This window comes from Leptonotus elevatus, chromosome 18, assembly GCF_054856555.1.
Source record: "Leptonotus elevatus isolate MCC_2025b chromosome 18, RoL_Lele_1.0, whole genome shotgun sequence".
NCBI classification, from domain to species: Eukaryota; Metazoa; Chordata; class Actinopteri; order Syngnathiformes; family Syngnathidae; genus Leptonotus; species Leptonotus elevatus.
The window spans coordinates 15,881,458-15,900,032 of record NC_141256.1 but is presented as its reverse complement, the minus strand read 5'-3'; the positions used below and the strand labels follow the sequence as shown (position 1 = coordinate 15,900,032).

At 46.7% G+C, this 18,575-nt stretch overlaps 2 protein-coding genes across 6 annotated transcripts in view; both read left to right on the top strand.

The window, feature by feature from the left end:
• hivep2a (HIVEP zinc finger 2a) overlaps nucleotides 1–12,195 on the top strand; it is a 56,235-nt gene extending 44,040 nt beyond the window's left edge. For 3 of the 4 annotated variants that reach the window (XM_086060611.1, XM_086060610.1, XM_086060612.1), the window contains 12 exons: nucleotides 40–1,817; nucleotides 1,894–2,160; nucleotides 2,312–2,480; nucleotides 2,732–2,810; nucleotides 2,888–4,448; nucleotides 4,526–4,683; nucleotides 6,062–6,237; nucleotides 6,348–6,449; nucleotides 7,313–7,991; nucleotides 8,985–9,096; nucleotides 9,259–9,372; nucleotides 10,084–12,195. In XM_086060611.1, the coding sequence (XP_085916737.1) occupies nucleotides 40–1,817; nucleotides 1,894–2,160; nucleotides 2,312–2,480; nucleotides 2,732–2,810; nucleotides 2,888–4,448; nucleotides 4,526–4,683; nucleotides 6,062–6,237; nucleotides 6,348–6,449; nucleotides 7,313–7,991; nucleotides 8,985–9,096; nucleotides 9,259–9,372; nucleotides 10,084–10,611 (5,723 nt within the window). In that variant the 3' untranslated portion in view covers nucleotides 10,612–12,195. The remainder of the gene's footprint in view (nucleotides 1–39; nucleotides 1,818–1,893; nucleotides 2,161–2,311; nucleotides 2,481–2,731; nucleotides 2,811–2,887; nucleotides 4,449–4,525; nucleotides 4,684–6,061; nucleotides 6,238–6,347; nucleotides 6,450–7,312; nucleotides 7,992–8,984; nucleotides 9,097–9,258; nucleotides 9,373–10,083) is intronic. The other variant, XM_086060613.1, reaches the window with a different exon arrangement.
• A 391-nt stretch (nucleotides 12,196–12,586) lies between these two features.
• Nucleotides 12,587–17,122, top strand: rnaseh1 (ribonuclease H1). Of its 2 annotated transcripts, XM_086061889.1 has the most exons (9): nucleotides 12,587–12,672; nucleotides 13,375–13,485; nucleotides 14,168–14,295; nucleotides 14,407–14,592; nucleotides 14,772–14,871; nucleotides 14,941–14,999; nucleotides 16,074–16,154; nucleotides 16,282–16,406; nucleotides 16,885–17,122. In XM_086061889.1, exons 2-9 carry the CDS (start codon nucleotides 13,421–13,423, stop codon nucleotides 16,978–16,980), a joined length of 840 nt encoding a protein of 279 aa, XP_085918015.1. In that variant the 5' UTR covers nucleotides 12,587–12,672; nucleotides 13,375–13,420; the 3' UTR covers nucleotides 16,981–17,122. The 2 variants fall into 2 exon arrangements, with proteins under 2 accessions (XP_085918015.1, XP_085918014.1); XM_086061888.1 differs by lacking the exon at nucleotides 12,587–12,672 and having other exon boundaries at nucleotides 13,008–13,485.
• Nucleotides 17,123–18,575: the final 1,453 nt, after the last annotated feature.

Here is an 18,575-nt window from a genome sequence, read left to right as displayed (position 1 = left end):
ATGACATAGGTGATCTTGTGCCTGTCTGTCACTATGTAGGTGGTGCAGAACCAGCGTACGCAGACTCGGCTGAAGAGCTGTCCGTGGGCTCCATCAAAGTGCCTATCTTGATTGTTCCCAAGTCCAGAGGGATGGGGTGTCCGCCCTTTCAGGACATAAAAGCTTCTCACCACATGATGACGTCTCTGGCAGGGAGAAGAGGGCGTTCACTGGATGACACCCCTTCAGTCAAACCACGTTTGGCTCTGAGACTGAATGACAAGAAAGGCCTGGATTTTGAGTGCTCTGCAACGCAATCACTGAACCTCCTCAGTCCTCACAGCAAAGGCAGCACAGACTCAGGCTACTTTTCACGTTCTGAGAGTGCAGAACAACAGATCAGCCCTCCAAATGCGAATGTTAAAACATATAAGGAGCTCATGTTCGGTCGGACTTGGTACTACCGACCCAATTCCAGATCCAGGCAATTTGTCACAGTAGCAAAGATCTCTGAGGATCATATCTGTTTACGTGGGGATGTAGGAATGTCCAGGGATCCCAAACTTTATTCAACTGGACCCAGTCAGAGCAGTCCAGGACTTCTGGAACCTCCTTCAGATTCAGGGCCTCTTATCAGGAGCAACTCCATGCCAACATCCTCTCCCCCAAACCTCAGTGTTCCCCCGGGGATCCGAGGCAGCCATTCCTTTGACGAGATGATGACGTCGGACGATGTTTTTTACCAGCCGGGACTCCGTCGACTCCAAAGACAGGCAGCTATTGAACTTTCAGCCCATGAAGCCCACACGGGAGATGCTGAGGGTTCTGGACACGTGGCCAAAATTTTCACTTCATCTCTCGCTAAGAAGCTGAGTAGTGAACGGACTTCAGGAGCTGCGGAGCCCGTTGTCTATAGCCCGTATAGTACTAAAGTTAGCATGTCAGAAATAGCCACCAGAAAAAGGCGGAAGGAGAAGAGTGTTGGGGATGAGGAGGACAGTCCTGACCATGGTGACAGTAGCTGCAGTGGTTCAGTGGAGATGGCAGGAGACTATGTTAGTTTGGATGGGTCTCGAGGCACTCCAACAGGGAAGGGTTCTCTTCAGAGTGCTCACAGCCAGTCAGACAGCTTTGATACCTGCCCAAGCATGTGCTCCGAGGACGTGGCTCTGTTTACCGACTCGGAATGCAGGAAGGCAGCCGGAAACGTCATATCGGTCATCCAGCACACCAACTCCCTCAGCCGGCCAAATTCCTTCGAGAAGTCCGAGTCATTCGAGCAGCCGGGATATCATCCTTCGGCCCCGTCCAGCCAGTACTCGGAACAGTCTGACTCGGATATCTTTGAAGATGCTTTGAGTCCAGAGTCGGCCCTGCCGAGAACCGAGAGTATGGATCAGCAGCCGCAGAGCGACAGCGACTTGGCCTCCCTGTCGTCTTCATCGGCAGCAGCTTCGCCCGGACAGCCTTACCACATCCCGCACAAATTAGTCCGCCAGCCAAACATCCAAGTTCCCGAGATCAGGGTAACGGATGAGAAAGACGCAGAAGCTCTGGTGGCCAAGGAGGCGGAGAAGCATCCGACGCACGCGGAGGAGTTCCAACTGCCGCAGAGGAGCGACACACTCTCCCAGATGCCCTCAGAGAAGCTGCCGCCCAAGAAGAAGAGGCTGCGCCTTGCCGACATGGAGCATTCATCTGGAGAATCCAGTTTTGAGTCCACCTGCACCAGCCTGTCTCGTAGCCCGAGTCAGGAGAGCAATCTGTCGCACTCCTCTTCCTTCTCCATGTCCTTTGACAGAGACGAAGGCCTCAAGACAGTGTCACCCACTAAACCGGTACCACGTCTTTAAGTTTAGTAAGTTCAAGACGCCGCACCAAAACCATTAATAAAACGCACTTGTTTTTGCAAAGAACCTACAGGAGGATCCGGGCGCCGGCGGAGGAGCTAAACCATCTGAGTTTCTGACGGTGCCCGGCAGTGGTCATTCTAGCCACCAGCAGCAGAGGGAGATGAGGAGGTCGTCGTCGGAACAGGCGCCGTACACTCTTCCCTCAGAAGTTCCTGAAATGCGCAGCAAGTCCTTCGACTATGGAAGCTTGTCGTCGTCCAGACAGGGAGAGCTCTACACCAGCGCCTCCGCCATGAAGGAGCGCCGCCGTGGATTTCTTGTCCGACAGGTAACAGAAATTTCCTTCTTGACGATTTTAACATTGGTAACTTCTCTGAAAACTTTTAAAACTCGGGACACTCCTCAGTCAAAAAGGGCTATTGTACTTAGATCAACCAAGAACTCAGTTACTCATCCACTCCACATCTTATCATATTTAGGCCTCCCTGAGTGTCTACCCAGAGGCAGTATTCCAAGAACCAGGAGGTTCTGAGCTGTCAATCAAACAGGAGAGTGTGGAGCAAGGAATGTGGCTTGGCTTGACCGGACCCTCACAGAGAAGCAGCAACGTGGCCTGCAGAACCCAAAGAGCTGGCAATACCGTTGGCGGTAAGTTGTAGAAATGTTTGTTCAACTGTGAGCTCGTAATAGCAATGTTAAGTGTACGTCCTGAATAAGTCTCAAGTCCCAAGTTATTGTGGAAAAAAATGAAGGTGGAGTCCTCACTAAGTCATGACTTGGGTTAAGTCATACAGTCTTTCTCAATTACAACATCGTCGCACATTGGCGACTTAAGTCCGACTCCAGTCAGTGACTCGAGTGATTCCGTCCCATTAACACGAGGTTCCATTCCCCCTCAGTTGTAGGAGCTCACCAGCAGCATGTCCTCCAGCAGAGTATCAGTGAGGACAGTCCGCAGGATGAACCTCACTACGGCGGGTAAGAGTGTCCTCGACAGACTGCTTGCTCTATTCGAACTACAATTTTTGCTGAGCAAAGAGATATTCTCTTTGTAGCAGGTCTCTGCAGTATCGCCTCCAGACCCAGGGCTCGTCATCTGAAGGAGAACACTCAGGTCACGAGGTCAACAGAGAGGTCGTCCAACAGCATCCGAGTGCTCCTCCGTTCCTCTCTTACCAGCAGTCGGCTCTGTTCTGGAGTCAAGAGGTCAGTCAGGCTTCTAGACAGCGGCTGACCCTCCAGGCCCAGCAGCAACTTCAGAAGCTCCACATCCGATCTCCGAGTAGTTTATCTGGGAAAGCAACACTCCACAAGCAGCTGCTCCAAGATCAGGCGCCGCACAATGGAAAATCAGACACTTCCAGTTCTCCGATGAATCCCGCCGTATTCCAAGAGCAAAACCTGGCCTTTCTCTCATCTAAGCCGACGTCCAACAGCACCGCCGGGCAGCTGCAGCAGATCCAACCCATCTTCGCCACCCAGAACCTGGGCTCCCACACCTCTCTGCCTTTGCTGGTTCCCGTGCGCATCCAAACCCATGTGCCATCGTACGGTACCGTGATGTATACCAGCGTTAGCCAGCTGGATGTGAGTGTCAGCGAAACACCCGGCGGTCTCGGCGGAGGTCCGAGTGGCGCAGGGTTCAACTTATCGCACTTCCTGGGACAGACAGACGGAACGATGTTGCGCTCCCCTCACTGGAAGTCTTCAGCTTGTGGCCCCAACACAGGAATTCCTCTCTCGCTCACGTCGGGCACCGTCTCCACCACGGATGCCTCGGGATCCGCCATCGGAGGCAGCAAGAGGATGCTTTCCCCTGCCAGTTCTTTGGAGCGTTCCATCGACACCAAGCAACAGAAGAGGGTAAAGGAGGAGAGGATGTTTGGGCAGATGGTGAAGGAGTTGAGCGCCGTGGAGCTGAGCGGCACCGGCACCGGCACCAGCAAGCTTGAGGAGGGACCCGGTTTCGACGATTGTGAGAGGATGTCCTCTTCTCCTCCCCTGGGAGACTTCCCTGCTCCCAACAAGATTGCGATTCCCATCCGTTCCTCGGCCCACCACCGGCCCGACGTCCCCCGGCCGGAAAGCTTTACCCCTCCTCTCCAGATCGTCACGGAGTCCTCGCCCGTGTCGTGTGGCCGAGATTCCCCCGAGGAGCTCGATGTGGACGAGTCCCGCGCCAGCCCCGAGTCCATGATCTCCTCCGATGATGATGCAGAAGATGCCGGCAAGCAGCTTATGGCCAGTCAGGTCCCAGCAAACCTGCCGGTTCAGTTGAGAAGCCCGGGAGAAACTCTGCTGCTCGCCGACGTGTCCGAACCCCAGCACTTTTTACAGTTCCCGAGCTTGCGCACCAACAGCAGGGTCAGCTGGTGTTTCCTCAACTACACCAAACCGAATAGCGCTCAAGCCGACCCAGGAAGCTCCATCTACAGTTCCTGGTGCGTCAGCTCCTACAACCCCAACCCTCTGAACCTCAGCACCAAGGCCACGCTGGCCCTGCTGCGGTCCAAGCAGCGGAGGAACGCCGACCTCCTGTACGCCACGGCCGCCATGGCGCCGCCAAGTTCGGGGAAGCTGGTGTCGTCCATTGAGTGGAAGCTCAGGTTTGATCAGGTACGCCCCCCCCGCACGCAAAAAAATCGACTATCGAGTGAGACGAATCGATATTGACGCACCTTTTCCTTCTGCAGCTGAAACCAGAACTGATGCCGGTTGATATCAGCCATTTTGGAAGGAAGATGAAGGATGTGGCCTTGTGGGAGCGTCCAAAGGAGGAGCGCGTGGAGAAGGACGTGTCGATCAAACGGACTGCCGCCGAGCCGACTCGCATCAGGATCTTCGAAGGCGGGTGCGGTCAACACGCCAATCGAATTCCTGCGATCGATCGATCGATTGAGATGAAAAGCGATGTTAAAAAAAACCCGAAAGTGATCTCGACCCCAAATCCAAAAAGTAGCACAAGTGACTTGTGGGTGAACTTGAACGACATCTGTTTAAAGCGAGATATCCACTTTTCCAGCTCAACATGAGACTTGTTCTTTGTGCCTGCGTGAATCGGCCAGAAAGAAGTCTGCTAAAGATATCACGAGCACAAAAAACGCTCACAACGACAGCTGGCCCGCCATTGTTCTTTTCACTCACCAGCTTTTTTCTCACGAGTGTCTCCGTACTCGGAAAACGGCAGCTTTCTGCGTCCTCGGTTTACGACGTCGATCCGTTCCCACGGCCGCCACGTCACCTAAATTTGCACCAAAGTTTAAAAACTTGCGCGTGACCACGTTGTCTCACATCAGCCAGAAAATCTACCAGTCTTCTGGTCTTGAGTCTACAGCAGAGGTGGGCATTGAGGGCCGGAGTCCTGCAGGTTTTGCATGTTGCCCTTCTCCAACACAGCTGCTCTGCATAAGCCTGATAACGATCCTGTTGATTGGAATCAGCTTGTGTTGGAAGTGAGACACCTCCAAAACCTGCAGGACTTCGGCCCCTCGAGGACCGAGATTGCCCACCTCTGGTCTACAGTCTGCTTGAAGATTTCAAATAAGCTGACCTCAGCCTTAACGAGTCACAAGCTAACGCGTGATTAGCACTTTAAGGAGCCTGCTGGTGTTTTGGGGAAAGTAGTAGTCACCTTGACTTGGGTCCACGGTTCTAACATGGCGACTTGTAATTGCGCGTGAAAGCCGCGATTCTCGATTGGTGGATCGGGATCACAAAGTGGGTCAAGCGAGTGTTGGGAAGGACGTTTCGGGTGGACTTTTCACCCGTTTGGACGCCGGCGTTTTTTCCCTTCATTGGCTAAGCGGCCGCAGCTGCGTAAACATCTCGTCTTTCCAAAGGCGAGCGGATCCTGACATGCGGCGTTAACCTGCCGGACGGGACGCGTCGCCGTGAGTCAGACGCCGTCGGAACATTCTGGACATTGTCCAGAATGTTCCATTTTGACCAACAACAGACGGGAATTTTTTTGCTTGGTGACACACGCGTCCTGCCGCCGGTTGGATCTTTAAATAAGTGTCACGTCCGAAGAAAGAACTGAAAAACTTTGCAGTCAGGCCCCCTTTTTTAGCGACCGCATCATGTTTGCTGATTGTGACAACGCACCGATACCGATACGGTTAATCGAACACATGTGACTGATTTTGTGAAACAAAAATGCACTTATAACCCAGGAACGGAAAAAAAAAAGAACCAGCGTGCTCATGTATGCCCCGTATTTCCCCGCGCAGGTACAAGTCCAACGAGGACTACGTGTACGTGCGGGGGCGGGGGCGGGGCAAGTACATCTGCGAGGAGTGCGGCATTCGCTGCAAGAAGCCCAGCATGCTGAAGAAACACATCCGCACGCACACCGACGTGCGGCCCTACGTCTGCAAGTTCTGCAACTTTGCCTTCAAGACCAAAGGTGGGGATTGCTTCGCCCAAGATATTCTCCTTTTTTTCTGCTTCGCTGGCAGTTTTTGTGAAAGAGGCTTGTGTGTACGTGTGTGTGTGTGTGTGTGTGTGCGCGCGCAGGGAATCTGACCAAGCACATGAAATCAAAAGCTCACCTGAAGAAGTGTCTGGAGTTGGGCGTGTCCACGTCTTCTGTGGACGACGGCGAGGCCGACGATGCGGGTAAGCGCGCTGTTCACACGTTGACTTTTTTTTTTTTTTTTTTTTTGCCAACGTTTTGGAGCGCGAGAAATGCCAACGTCCTGGAAGTCGGACGTGTTTTTCGGTACATGACACTCTTAACAGAGGATGCAAATGTTATGGTATGAACAGAGTTTGTGAGTAGCAATCCCGAATCAACTCGAATGCGCTATTAAAAAAACACGTTGTGGTCCAAAAAATGACAAATCTAATTTGATCATATTAGTAAATGGAGTAAACTTATATGGTGTTTTATCGACATCATATGTTGTCCAAAGCGCTTTAGGAAGCCTCATTGACTTGTTAGAAAACATATCGCAGTGTACCAAAGCTAACGCAGCCGCGTCGACCTGCGGAAAAGTTTTCCTTTTTGGTTTAAAAGAACTTACTTTAACCTCCAGGGTGAGGGTTTGAAGCAAAAATCAATCAAATCATTTTGCATCAAAAATCGTTCTTTAGCGAAAATCGATTCTGAATCGAATCGCAGACCCAAAAATCGGAAAGGAATCGTGAGACGTTCAAAGATTCCCACCCCTACTAGCTTAGTGCTAAGCTAACCTTGGGGCTGATCTACTACTAAACTATGGAAAAGGCTAGAAACGTCCGTCCGTCCGTCCGTCCGTCCGTCCGTCCGTCCGTCTGTCTCTCTCTCTCTCCATTTTAAAAACTCATCTCAAAACACATCTTTATTCTTAGGCCTTCTGTATTTTGTGTTATTAATTTACTGATATTTATATTATTTACTTATAATTACTACCATAGTAAGGATATGTATTCATTTATATTGTATATTTATTGTTATTGACGTGTTTATGATATTTATTCATCCCATTTCCTTCTCGCAGACGTTGGCGAGGAAGCCGGCATGCGACGCAAGGCGCTGGCGGATCATCAGTTCTCCGACGCCGACGACTCTGAGGACGACGGCGACGAGGTGGACGACGAAGACGACGAGGACGACGACTACGACGGCGACTCCACCCCCAGGACGTCATCCCGCTCGGCCAGCCCGTACGGCGCCCCCGTCACGGCGGCCGCCTCGCAGCCGTCGCCGCCGCTCTTCGGCTACTTCACCACCGTGCCCAGCATCCGCATCACGCCGCAGGAGGCGTCGGGGCACCTGCCGGCGCCGCCCCACCTGGAGGAAGATCTGTCCCAGGATTTCCCCTCGCCGTCTTCCCGCCTCTCGTCCCCCGGGCCGGACTACTCGGGCTGCCCGTCCCCCGCCTCGCCATGCTCGTCGCCGTCGGCCCGCCAGTATCTCTCGCCGCACGGCGATCACTCGCCTCGCGGCCCGTCGCCTCGGCGGGATGTTTCGCCACTGCGCCACCTGTCACCCAAGCGGGACGTGGGGGGTTGTCGCCGCGAGATCTCGCCTCGGAGGGGGCACCTGTCGCTACTCGCCCTGCTGCCGCGCCCCACGTCTCCCGGGAAGCGAGACCTGTCGCCGCGGGGACGCCACAAGGCCATGATACGTCCCAACTCGCCTCGGCGAGGACTTCATCAGCACCTCCTGCTGCAGAGGTGAGACAGACGGGTTCGAAACCACTTCAGAAAGCGGATTCCAAATTTTGGTTGTAATGCTGTGAGAATAGTTGGATTTTTTCAAGAAAACAAGTTGGGTTGGTTTATTGAACATATAAACATAGAAAAACATCAAACACATTTCAAGTATAAAATATAAGTTGAAGTAAAAGAACAAAAAACAAGAATAAAGTCATAACCTTTACAAAAACAAAGATGCATTTTGTCAGGATGAAAAGTATGAATTTTACAGGAGGGAAAAGTCTGACTTTCGAGTGTCGCCCAAAAAATTTTAGTGTTTTGAAAATAGTTTTTTTTAAATGAAAAAATCTGAATTATTACAAGAACAAGAACGTATTTTGAAAAGTCTGAATATTACAAAATGAAGTCCTATTTTGGAGTGTTATGATCATTTTTTAGGGCAAAAAAGTCTTTTTTTTATAGAAAAAAAATCTGAATCTGTGCAAGAACAAAACTGTATTTTGTCGGGATAAAAAGTTGGAATCGTACAAAAAAAGTCCTATTTTCGATTCTAATGATCAATTTTATAGACCAAAAAGTCGTAATGTTTGGAGAATAAAGTCATATTTTCCATTAATAAAAACATTTTTAATCGTATTTTGATGAGATGACAAGTCGGAAATTTTACGAAAAAAATTCTATTTTCTAGTGTTACAATGTGTTTTGAGAGAAAAAGAGCCATATATATTTTTTGCGTGGAATTTTTATTTATTTATTACAAAAACAAAAATAATTTCCTCGAGATGACAATTTGGAATATTAATCAAATAAAGTCCTATTTTTGAGTGTTATGATAAAAAAAATTAGGGCAAAAACTTGTAATGTTCTGAGAATTAAATCATATTTTTTAATTAAAAAAAAAAGTTGGAGTCTTTACAAGAACAAAAATGTATTTTGTCAGTCAAAAAAAAAGAATCAAGTTCTTCTTTCAAGTTACGATGCGCCATCATCTCGTCCCTTGTTTTCTTGCAGTCAGCAGGGCGGCTCGCGAGGCCTGCGGTCGGCTCATCTCGCCGGGTTGCTGAGTCAGGCGGATTTAGGCCCTCGGGGACGTCGCAGAACCGCCAGCGCAGAAATGGACACGGTAATCCCAAATAAATTGACCTTTTGACCCTTTCAATTTCTAGTCACTCCTTTGTGGGAATTGACGTGTACTCTGGCGCCCTCTTCTGGCCATTCCACGTAAAAACACTGTCCAACGTTTTCTCTTTGGTTGGGAATTGATTTTTATTTTATTTTTTCCCAGGAATGTGTTCCAGGTTCCCCAGGGGGGCGAGAACAGGGCGGTAACCGTGGCAACCAGTCCAGTCCACCCCATCAAGTTTTGTTCAGTCACCTCCCTCTCCATTCACAATTGCAGGTACGTCATTCATGTGCTACACTACATATTATATTTAAATTGATCATATCTTCTTTTTTTTTTTTATCTACCAGATTTAATTTATTTTATTGTATTACATTTTTATTATCTGTATTATATCGGCCTATTATTTATATGCCATCATATATTTAATTTAATGTTACCATATTTCAAATAACTTTATCTCATAACTTTTATCCTATTCTATCACACATTTAATGTAATTATGAAATTTGGTCTTAAAAGATCCATCCATCTATTTTCCTTATCATTTATATATTAAAATATTTATTTATCACACGTTTCAGCTTACATTTTAATGAGCTCTTTGCACAAATCTATTTCTTCCTTCGTGGATTTGTGCAAAGAGCTCATTGTATGTACACCATATTATGTTTTTTTTAAGACTATATTTTATTACTCATATTCAATATTACCATATTTCATTTCATTTGTCTTATTAGACCACATTTTATGACATATTGCATGTTATTTAATTTCAACAAATGGACATTTTATGATTTATAATATTTATTAATTATATTCTTATATTTTACGTTTTATTTTATTTGATATTTTATTGAATATAGTTGATTTTATTTTTACAAGAAATACATAATTATTATAATCATATCTTATTTACCATATTTTTCACCATATTCCTGTTACATTGTAATGAGAGTGAATTGTGTTTTTTTTTTTTTTGTTCAGGTGCGTTCTCCGTTCCCGATGGTCCCCATCGGCGGCATCCAGATGGTCCACGCCGTGCCCACGTCGCTCGGTGCTCCTCTTGGCCAGCAGGGGGCGCAGCAGGCCTCGCCCCACCTCCCGTCGCGCCAAGCTTCGTCAGAGGACCCCGACAACCTGGAGACGTCTGCAAATTTCGCCAGAGGACAAGTAGGCGGGCCGTCGTCGGGGTCTCCGCCTCCTGTTGCGGGGGAGGTCGTCGTACGAGAACAAGAGGAAAGCATCCGAACGTGCACCAAAGCCATCGCCTCGCTGCGCATCGACCACGAACACGCCAACGGGAGGCGAGGGGGGCGGGACCACCGCCTTGGGGGGCCGCCGCACTCCGCTTCCTCACTAGAGGAAGGACAACCTTGGCGCTCGCCGTCACCGCCCTCGCCCGTACCGCCGGCGTCTCAGCACTTTAGCGCCTCCCCACGTTGCCCCTCGCCGGCGCCGGCGCCCGCGGACGCCCCCCCGCAAAGCACAAAGACGAGCAAAGACGTTTCGTAGACGTGCGACAAAATGACGACGACGCGACTTTTTTTGCACAATTTACTCGCGTCGCTGTCATTCTGGAGTTACACAAACATGAACACACTCGCAGACACACATTCGCAAAATTCATGTTGGGAGATGTTTTTATTTAAAGACTATCAAAACGATGTGTGTGTGTGCGTGCGTGTGCGCGCGTGTGCGAGCGCGGGGGCCAACTTCAAGGCAGTCAAGTGGTACTTTAATAACAACAATAATACTGAAAATAAAAATAATAATAATCCGCCCCGTGTGCCTTTGCTGGGTGCTTGTGTTCATTTCAGCAGTCACCTGATCAACTTCAAGCCCCGCCCCTCCCCCTCTTTTTGTTTTGATTGGCACCTTCCAGTGTGGACAAGCGATGTGAAGTGACAAATTCTTCTGATCCTGATGTATGGTTGCACTAAAACATATTTTTATAGGAGTGAAAATGCTTTTTTTGTGTACAGCAGCCATAGCAGCAATTGAATCATGCTATTTATTATGATGATGATGATGATGATGATGATGATGAATATTGTTACCATGTTTGATAAATTGTACATTTTTCTTTCTTATTTCTGTGGTGGCCACCTTTTTCTATGTCCCGCATGCTTTTCTTGCTGACCTCAGCGATACATATTCACAACACGAGGACATGTCAAAAATATTTAGCCTGCGTATGAATTCATCCGTTCACGATATATAATCAACACATTTGCATTCAGACCTTTTTTTCCTCTGCTCTTCTTCTCGTGGTGAAAGTTTCACGAATATTTTCCAAGCAATGTTTCAGCATGAACTGAATTCGACAGCGCCGCCTGGCGGTCGGGAGGGACAATAATCCAACTCCCGCCCATATTCTACATCATATAAGCTACGACGACATCCTTGAAGCCCCGCCCCCCTCTGCATGTTTCAAAGTCGCTGTCAAGTGGAAAATAGATCGCCTCAATCAAATACATCTATACCGACCTGGCAAAATATCTTGCGCCTTCTTACGTATGACTTTAAAAACAAAAAAATCACCTCCTTCTTCTGCCTTCTCTCCATGATCGACATGCACTCACAGCCAACAACGAGGCACTTTAAAGCTACCACGCCAGCCCGGGTAAACAGGTTGGCTGTCAAGCCTGACTTTTTTTAAACAAAATAAAAATTCCCTTCCTCATTCAAACTTTCCAAAATCAGCTTGAAAATGAGCGTGTAAATGTACATATGTACATATACGTACATACTTATACATACATGTAGTGTACACGAAGCGTGAGTAGTTTGTTTTTGTATAAAAAAAAAATAATTTTTTTATTATTTATTATTGCCGTCAATCAAATTATCTGAATGGCGTCAATATTCAGTTGTAAGAGAAAGTGTGTGTGTGTGTGTGTTTTTTTCTAATCTCTTTCTACCTGGTGAAAGCCAGGTGAGTGTCTAGACGTGACGCGCTTATGAAAAGAAGGATCGGTGTTGTGCTGGTGTCATATAAATCACAATACTCAGAAACGCGTGCGTGGGTGTGTGTACGATGACATGCAAACGAACATGAACTGTTGTTTTCAAATAAATGCAAATGGCGCAAATGTGTGTGTGGTGCTCAATATCATTTCATTTCTTTTTTACTTTTAGTATCTTGCATCTTCATTAAAAAAAACAGGGTTTAAAACACAATTAAGAACTTTCAACCGTGACTACACACAGAAATTATTATTTTTTTATTCAATTTTTTTTTCCCATGGATGTGCAGTTACAACTAAACGACAGCAGATGGCAATGTTTACCCATTTTAGCCTTGGGATAAATTTTGTCTATGAAATTAATTCCACCAGGTTAAGCCACTACATTTAAAAACACACACACAGTATTATATATTTGTATATATACATATATATATTTAAATTTAAAGAGAGAACCTAAGAAATAAACGAATTTCCTGTGATCTGGGACCGGAAGTACCAGCATCTGCGTAACTAACTGACTGCTATTTTACGAAATCATCTGAGCGACGAACCCTTAACCCTAACCCAGCGACTCTAACCTAGCAGCACAACACCGACAAATTAAGTAATTGTCTTCCCCTCTCGATAAGATCTCTTTTTAAGTTGATTGTATGAGTTAAAGGTCACATTAATGGCGGAAAAGGTTTTGAAATTATATATATTGGTCTCGTTTAACGTTACAAAAACCTGCTCTTTGAACAAGGGTGTGTGGAATGATTGTATCTAATGAATAGTGAGCTACACAATATTGACATGGATGATGCTGGACAGACCAATCTCAAGAGTAATTGAGATTTCAATATTCCTTTGTTGGTGAAATACCTGTTAATGCAGTTTTGTCTGTGTCCCTTGTGAGCTAAATATGGGGATGCCTCCCGTCCACGAGGTGGCGCCATAATAATCCCGTCCTATTGCTAAACCTATGAGCACGAAGAAGTTTAAATTTTTCTTGTCATCTATTCGACTTTTACTTTGTTTGTCTAAAATACAACTCTTTTACGGAGAGCCATACAATGCGTTAGAGCGACAACTGCCGTTTTGTCTTCACTTTTTTTTCCCCCCCAACATAAAATGTTTTGACGCGTGTCGTGCTTGAGTTGTTCTGCGCAAGCTAGCAGCTAGCATTCATAGCAATCGCTGTCTTTAGTGGGACCTGCTGCAAAACACACGCCGACGCATCTTTGCGTCAACGTTGTAATGGCAGTCGCCTGCGTGGTTCGGCCGGTTGCTCGCTGACTGTTATGCTGAGACTAGCTCGTCTTTTCAGGGCAGTGACGTTGACAAGAAGCGTTTGTGACACAACCGCCGACGACATGGCCAAAGGAAAGTTTTTCTACGCCGTGAGAAAAGGATTCCAACCTGGTGTCTACGACACCTGGTGAGAGACGATTTAGTAAATAATGTCACTCGTGTTTCGAGGAAATGTAACCCATCGGGCTTTCGTTCTGGGAGCTGGCACTTGCCATACTCCGTTAAGAGTTGTCGCATTTTAAGCATTTTTCAAGTGCGGACAAGTAAGACAGCGGCTAAATGTTTATTTGAAACTTTTTGAAAAGCACATAGTTTCTTTCCTCAATTCGGCGCACAGATGACTCCTCTTTGATATTTCCATGAACCTCAACAACAGACAAGACATTTGTGTACTTTTACATTGGGTAAAAAAAAAAAATCACACAGCACACCTCCAAATAAACAAAAACTATAAAAAAAATAAGTACATAATGCTGAAATGATGTGAGTTAATCTCAATTTACAAAAAAATATATATATGTATTTAGTTGGTCACAAAGCTGACATGAGACATGAATGGCAATGGGGGATGCACAACGCTGCTAATCAAATTATACATCACTTGCATCAATAGATAAAGTTACATTATGTGAGCCAACTAAGTGAAATTAGATCATTTCCTCCCGCACACCTGAGACAAAGATTGATAGGACAATTTAAGGTGATAATATGGTTATTCGATGTGCTAATACACGTGCTGGTAAATTCGTTTTATGGCTGCAGCCGTGGAGTTTGTTGTAGAATATTTCTCATTTATGCTGTCTCTGCAGGGAGGAGTGTAAAGCCCAAGTGGAAAAATTCCCGTCTGCTTCCTTTAAGAAGTTTGGCGCCAAGGAGCACGCATGGGCCTTTGTTCGAGGAGGGGAGTCGTCTGCAGCGCTGGAGCTGCCCAAAGCGGGTGCGTTCATGGAGGACTTCCACTCTTCTGCTTCATCTCGCCACTCCATTTTTGGAGGGAAAGTTGTTTCCTTCACTGGCTTTTTTTTTTTTTTTTTTTTTTTTTTTGCAGAGGAGCCCAATGTGTATTTGCTTCCCAAAAAAGGGCCCGAACCTCTGGAATACATCCCGCTAGGTAAGAAGAGAAGTCACGTGGCGGAGGAGGCGGTATGGCAGCAGGAGGCTGTCGTGCCATCCAAACGCACCAAACACACTCACAGCTCGTCTTCAGCCACCAACGATGGATTCACCTACATGGGTAAAGTGTTTGCGTATGTTTGTGCTAAGTTGCGCTTGTGTCTTACGCTATCGCATTCTGATGTTTGTGCTCACAGATGAACTGGTTCACGGTTCTTGGCGGCGATAAGTCGACTTCACAGATCCATTTTTACTGGGCTGCGTTGACTGCGATTATTATGGTCTGGTTTGTGCGTGCAGGCGACGCCGTGGTGGTTTACACGGACGGATGCTGCTCCAACAACGGCAAGCGCGGCGCTCGGGCCGGCATCGGCGTCTACTGGGGCCCTCAGCATCCTCTGTGAGGAGACACTCAAGCACCCAAGTTAAAATAATAATAATAATAATAATAAAACGTTGTTGTTTTCAGGAATGTTGCCGAGCCAGTGCAGGGGAGACAAACCAACCAGTGTGCAGAAATCCAGGCAAGTAATGGAATATAGGGATGGGCTACTACAGGTAATCGAGTTTACTTTCAATTACTATTTAAATCAGGGGTGTCTGGCGATACAATTTTAAAATTGTAATTAATCGCATGACTTCAATAGTTAACTCAATCACAAATTTTACATCTGTTCTAAATGTACAATAAAATATTTTTTCTAAGTTGTCATACTCTTAACATAAATAATAGAAATAGGGCTGCATCTTTTAGTCATTGATACAATAATTTCCTAATAATAAAATTGAGTTCAAATTATAAGATGTACTGCACTGTAAAACAAAAATTGTGATATTGATTTGTGTTGAGGTTATTTTTCTGCCACTAGGTGGCATAATTGCATTCGTAAGATGTTGGTGACAGCTTCTTGCGTTTTTCTTTTCATATTAAGAGCTATCCAATCTTCAACATGAAGTAACTTGTGAAATTCTGCACTTTTTTTAAATTGTAAAATACAACTTGACCCCAGTCAAATATATGCATTATTATTCAATTTATTACTGCTAAATGTTGACGTGTCTGCTGCGTTGCGACTTCCCCCAGTACAGGCTTTCCAAGTAAGGGGCGGTCACTAATCGCGTGTTTAAAAAAAATGGTGGCGTTAAAGGAACTTTAAATTAACTCAAAATTAATTTGACAACCTTAATTTTAATTTGTTTACTTGTCAGAAAAATTTATTTATTTTTTAAAGTTTTTTTTTTTTAGCAGTTTGCAGCATTTGTAGATTTATTGAGGCTCAGGAAGTGAAAAAGATTTCAAAGAGGAATCACCCGTTTTCAAATTCTGAGAAAGAAAAAAAATAATACAGCGGACCCCGAAAATCTTTGCATAATTGACGCCTATTGAAATGCATTGGGGAAAATACAAAATGAACGAATGAAAAAATGTATTCGGTTCATTGGCAAGACAGATAAAAAAAAATAAAAAAAATCAACATGGACAAAAACAAAATATTAATCTATATATGAATATGACCAAATATTTTTTTACCTAAAAAAAAAAATAAAAAAAAAATCGAAGGTATTCCTTTTGAAATGCTTGTTTCTATGCGTACCAGGCAGCGTGCATGGCGCTGCAACAAGCCAAAGAACAAAACGTCAAGAAGCTGGTGGTCTACACGGACAGCAAGTTCACCATCAACGGTGACCGCCACAGAACACGCGGCAGCATTTAATCGCAACCGTTCTCATTTCTCATCACGCTCGAAACGGTTCCAAATATTGCCGATGATTTTGTGTTATGCGCTGAGGGTGTCGATATTTCGTTCAGGCATCACCAAGTGGGTGAAGGGCTGGAAGCTGAACGGTTGGCGGCTCAAGTCGGGCGGCGCCGTCACCAACAGGGACGACTTTGAGAAGCTGGACCTCCTCAACGAGGGGCTGGAGGTGGTCTGGGTATGTTTCCGCTCGAACCCAGCAACAGACCAGCTGCCATTTTGCGGCTCTTTTTATTGTTCCGGACAGATGTTGACGTCCAAAGCCATCTTGCCATTGCGATGTCACTTCAAGTCAACAGCAAATGACAAAATGGCCGCCCTATGGGAAGCAGCGAAGGGGCGCGTACAGTTGGCTGCTTTTGTGTGAAATTTTTGAATGCAGCAAAAACCGGATGGTGGAGCCGCCGTTTTATTTTTGTCACTGAATTGATCTCAACAAAGCACTTGTAGGGTGACCACGATACGCCGCCGCCATTTTGTCTCACTTTTTTAAAAAAGGGGGCACGTGACTTCACGTAGGTGATCGTATGCAAGGCAGCTTTATTTTTGTTGCGCATTTAATATGCTGACCGTCCTTCAGATGACAAAAGTGCCAACATTTCAAAAATAGTTCTGTTGGATGGAATTGTCCTTGAAAGCGTGTTTTCTTCTCGCAGGTGCACATCCCGGGTCACGCGGGCTACCAAGGTAACGAGGAGGCCGACAGGCTGTCCAGAGAAGGAGCGGCCAAGCACAAGCGCGAGCGCGACTGACCGGCGCCGGCGCGACCGCGTTTTGCTTTGCGCAGGTGCTCGTCGTCTTCGCCGTCTTGTTCTCGTGGGGTTCGTCGTTCTCCCTCAATGTTCTTGCTTTGTCTTGGAGTTGTTTTACAATAAATTTGTTTTCCGCCTCTTCTTCCGTCTTAGTTGTTTTGTTTGCGATGTCGCGTGAGGACGATCGGGATAATTTTGCTGTCGGGAGGAGAAGATGAGGACGTACTGGAAAGTAGATGGGAACGACTCTTGAGTGTCGTCTGTGTAGGAGAAGCTCTCAGAAGGGATTTTGTGGCAAGTAATGACTTCTCCTGTCCACCGGGGGGCGCCCTAAACTCGCTCAGGGTTTACCTTATGCCTGTTTACTTTTCGACACTCGGAAAGATGAACATCAAGTCATGGAGGGACCTTGTTGCCTTCCTTATCACCTTCTTTCAGTCCTCCCATGCAGCCTGCTTTCTTGTGTTATTTCCTTTTCGCCTTCCTTCCACGTGACCTTGTTGCAGTGTTGTCGTCTTTCCTTCATTGTTGCCTAAACTTCCATTTTGCCTTCCTTTCTTGTCTTTGTTGCCTTCCCCCTTTTGTGTTGCTTCCATTTTGACTTCATTGGTGCCTTCCTTCCGTGTGACTTTTCTTCTTTCCACGTTGCCTTCTATCACTTGTCACCTTTGTTCCTTCCATTTTCCTTCTTGCTTGCATGATAGTTGTCTTTCCTTCCTTTTCTTCATTCCTTGTGAAATAACTTTTGACCTTCTATGCTGCCTTTCTTCCCTCATTGTTGCCTTCCTGGTTTCCTTTTACTTTTTGTCCCTTTTTTTGTCATTTTTTCCCTTCCTCCCATTTTGCCTTCCTTTCTTCTGTCCTTACATTTCTTTCCATCCTTCATTGTGAACTTGCTCACTTGTTTCCTTCCTTCCATTGTGCCTTCCTTCCTTCCATCTTGCTTTCCCTCATTGTTGCCTTGTTTCCTTCCTCCCATTTTGCCTTCCTTTTTTTTGCACCATTGTTGCCTTCCTTGTTTCCTTCCTTCCTTGCACTGCTTCCTTCCTTTGTTTGTCTTCATGCTTTTGTTGGTTGGATGTAAACAAATGTCAAATTTGTTTTCTCTCCACTCTGCCCGTCTTCCTCCGGGTTGCGCGTTCCGACCCGAGCGCGTTCCTGGCAGCCAGCGCAGATCTCGGCCACCCGGCCGGAGGCAAACCAGTCTGAGGGAGGGGGGAGAAAGAGCGGCTCTCGCGGGTCGGAGTTCATCTGTGCACGCTCACCTCCTCACCGGCGCCGCCTCGTTAGCAACGGCGCCGCCGCGCTTGCGTGGAAACGCGGTGGCGGCCCCGCTGGAGGGAAGGAACAAGCGGAAAGTGGAGGAAGTCAAGTCAAGCACGGACGCGTGAAGTTTTTCCCACTTTTTCCGAGCGAGATGTTCTGCCGAGGTCGCTGCCCCCCTGCGACCGGCCGACACGGCGCGGGGGCTGCGAGTATGCACGCCGGCCGCCGTGTCCTCAGCACCCGCGGCCACAAAACTTCACTTGTGACGGCAGACATTTTAAAAAAAATTCACTTTTGAGTTTGATTACACGACTTGAGCCGCACTGGGC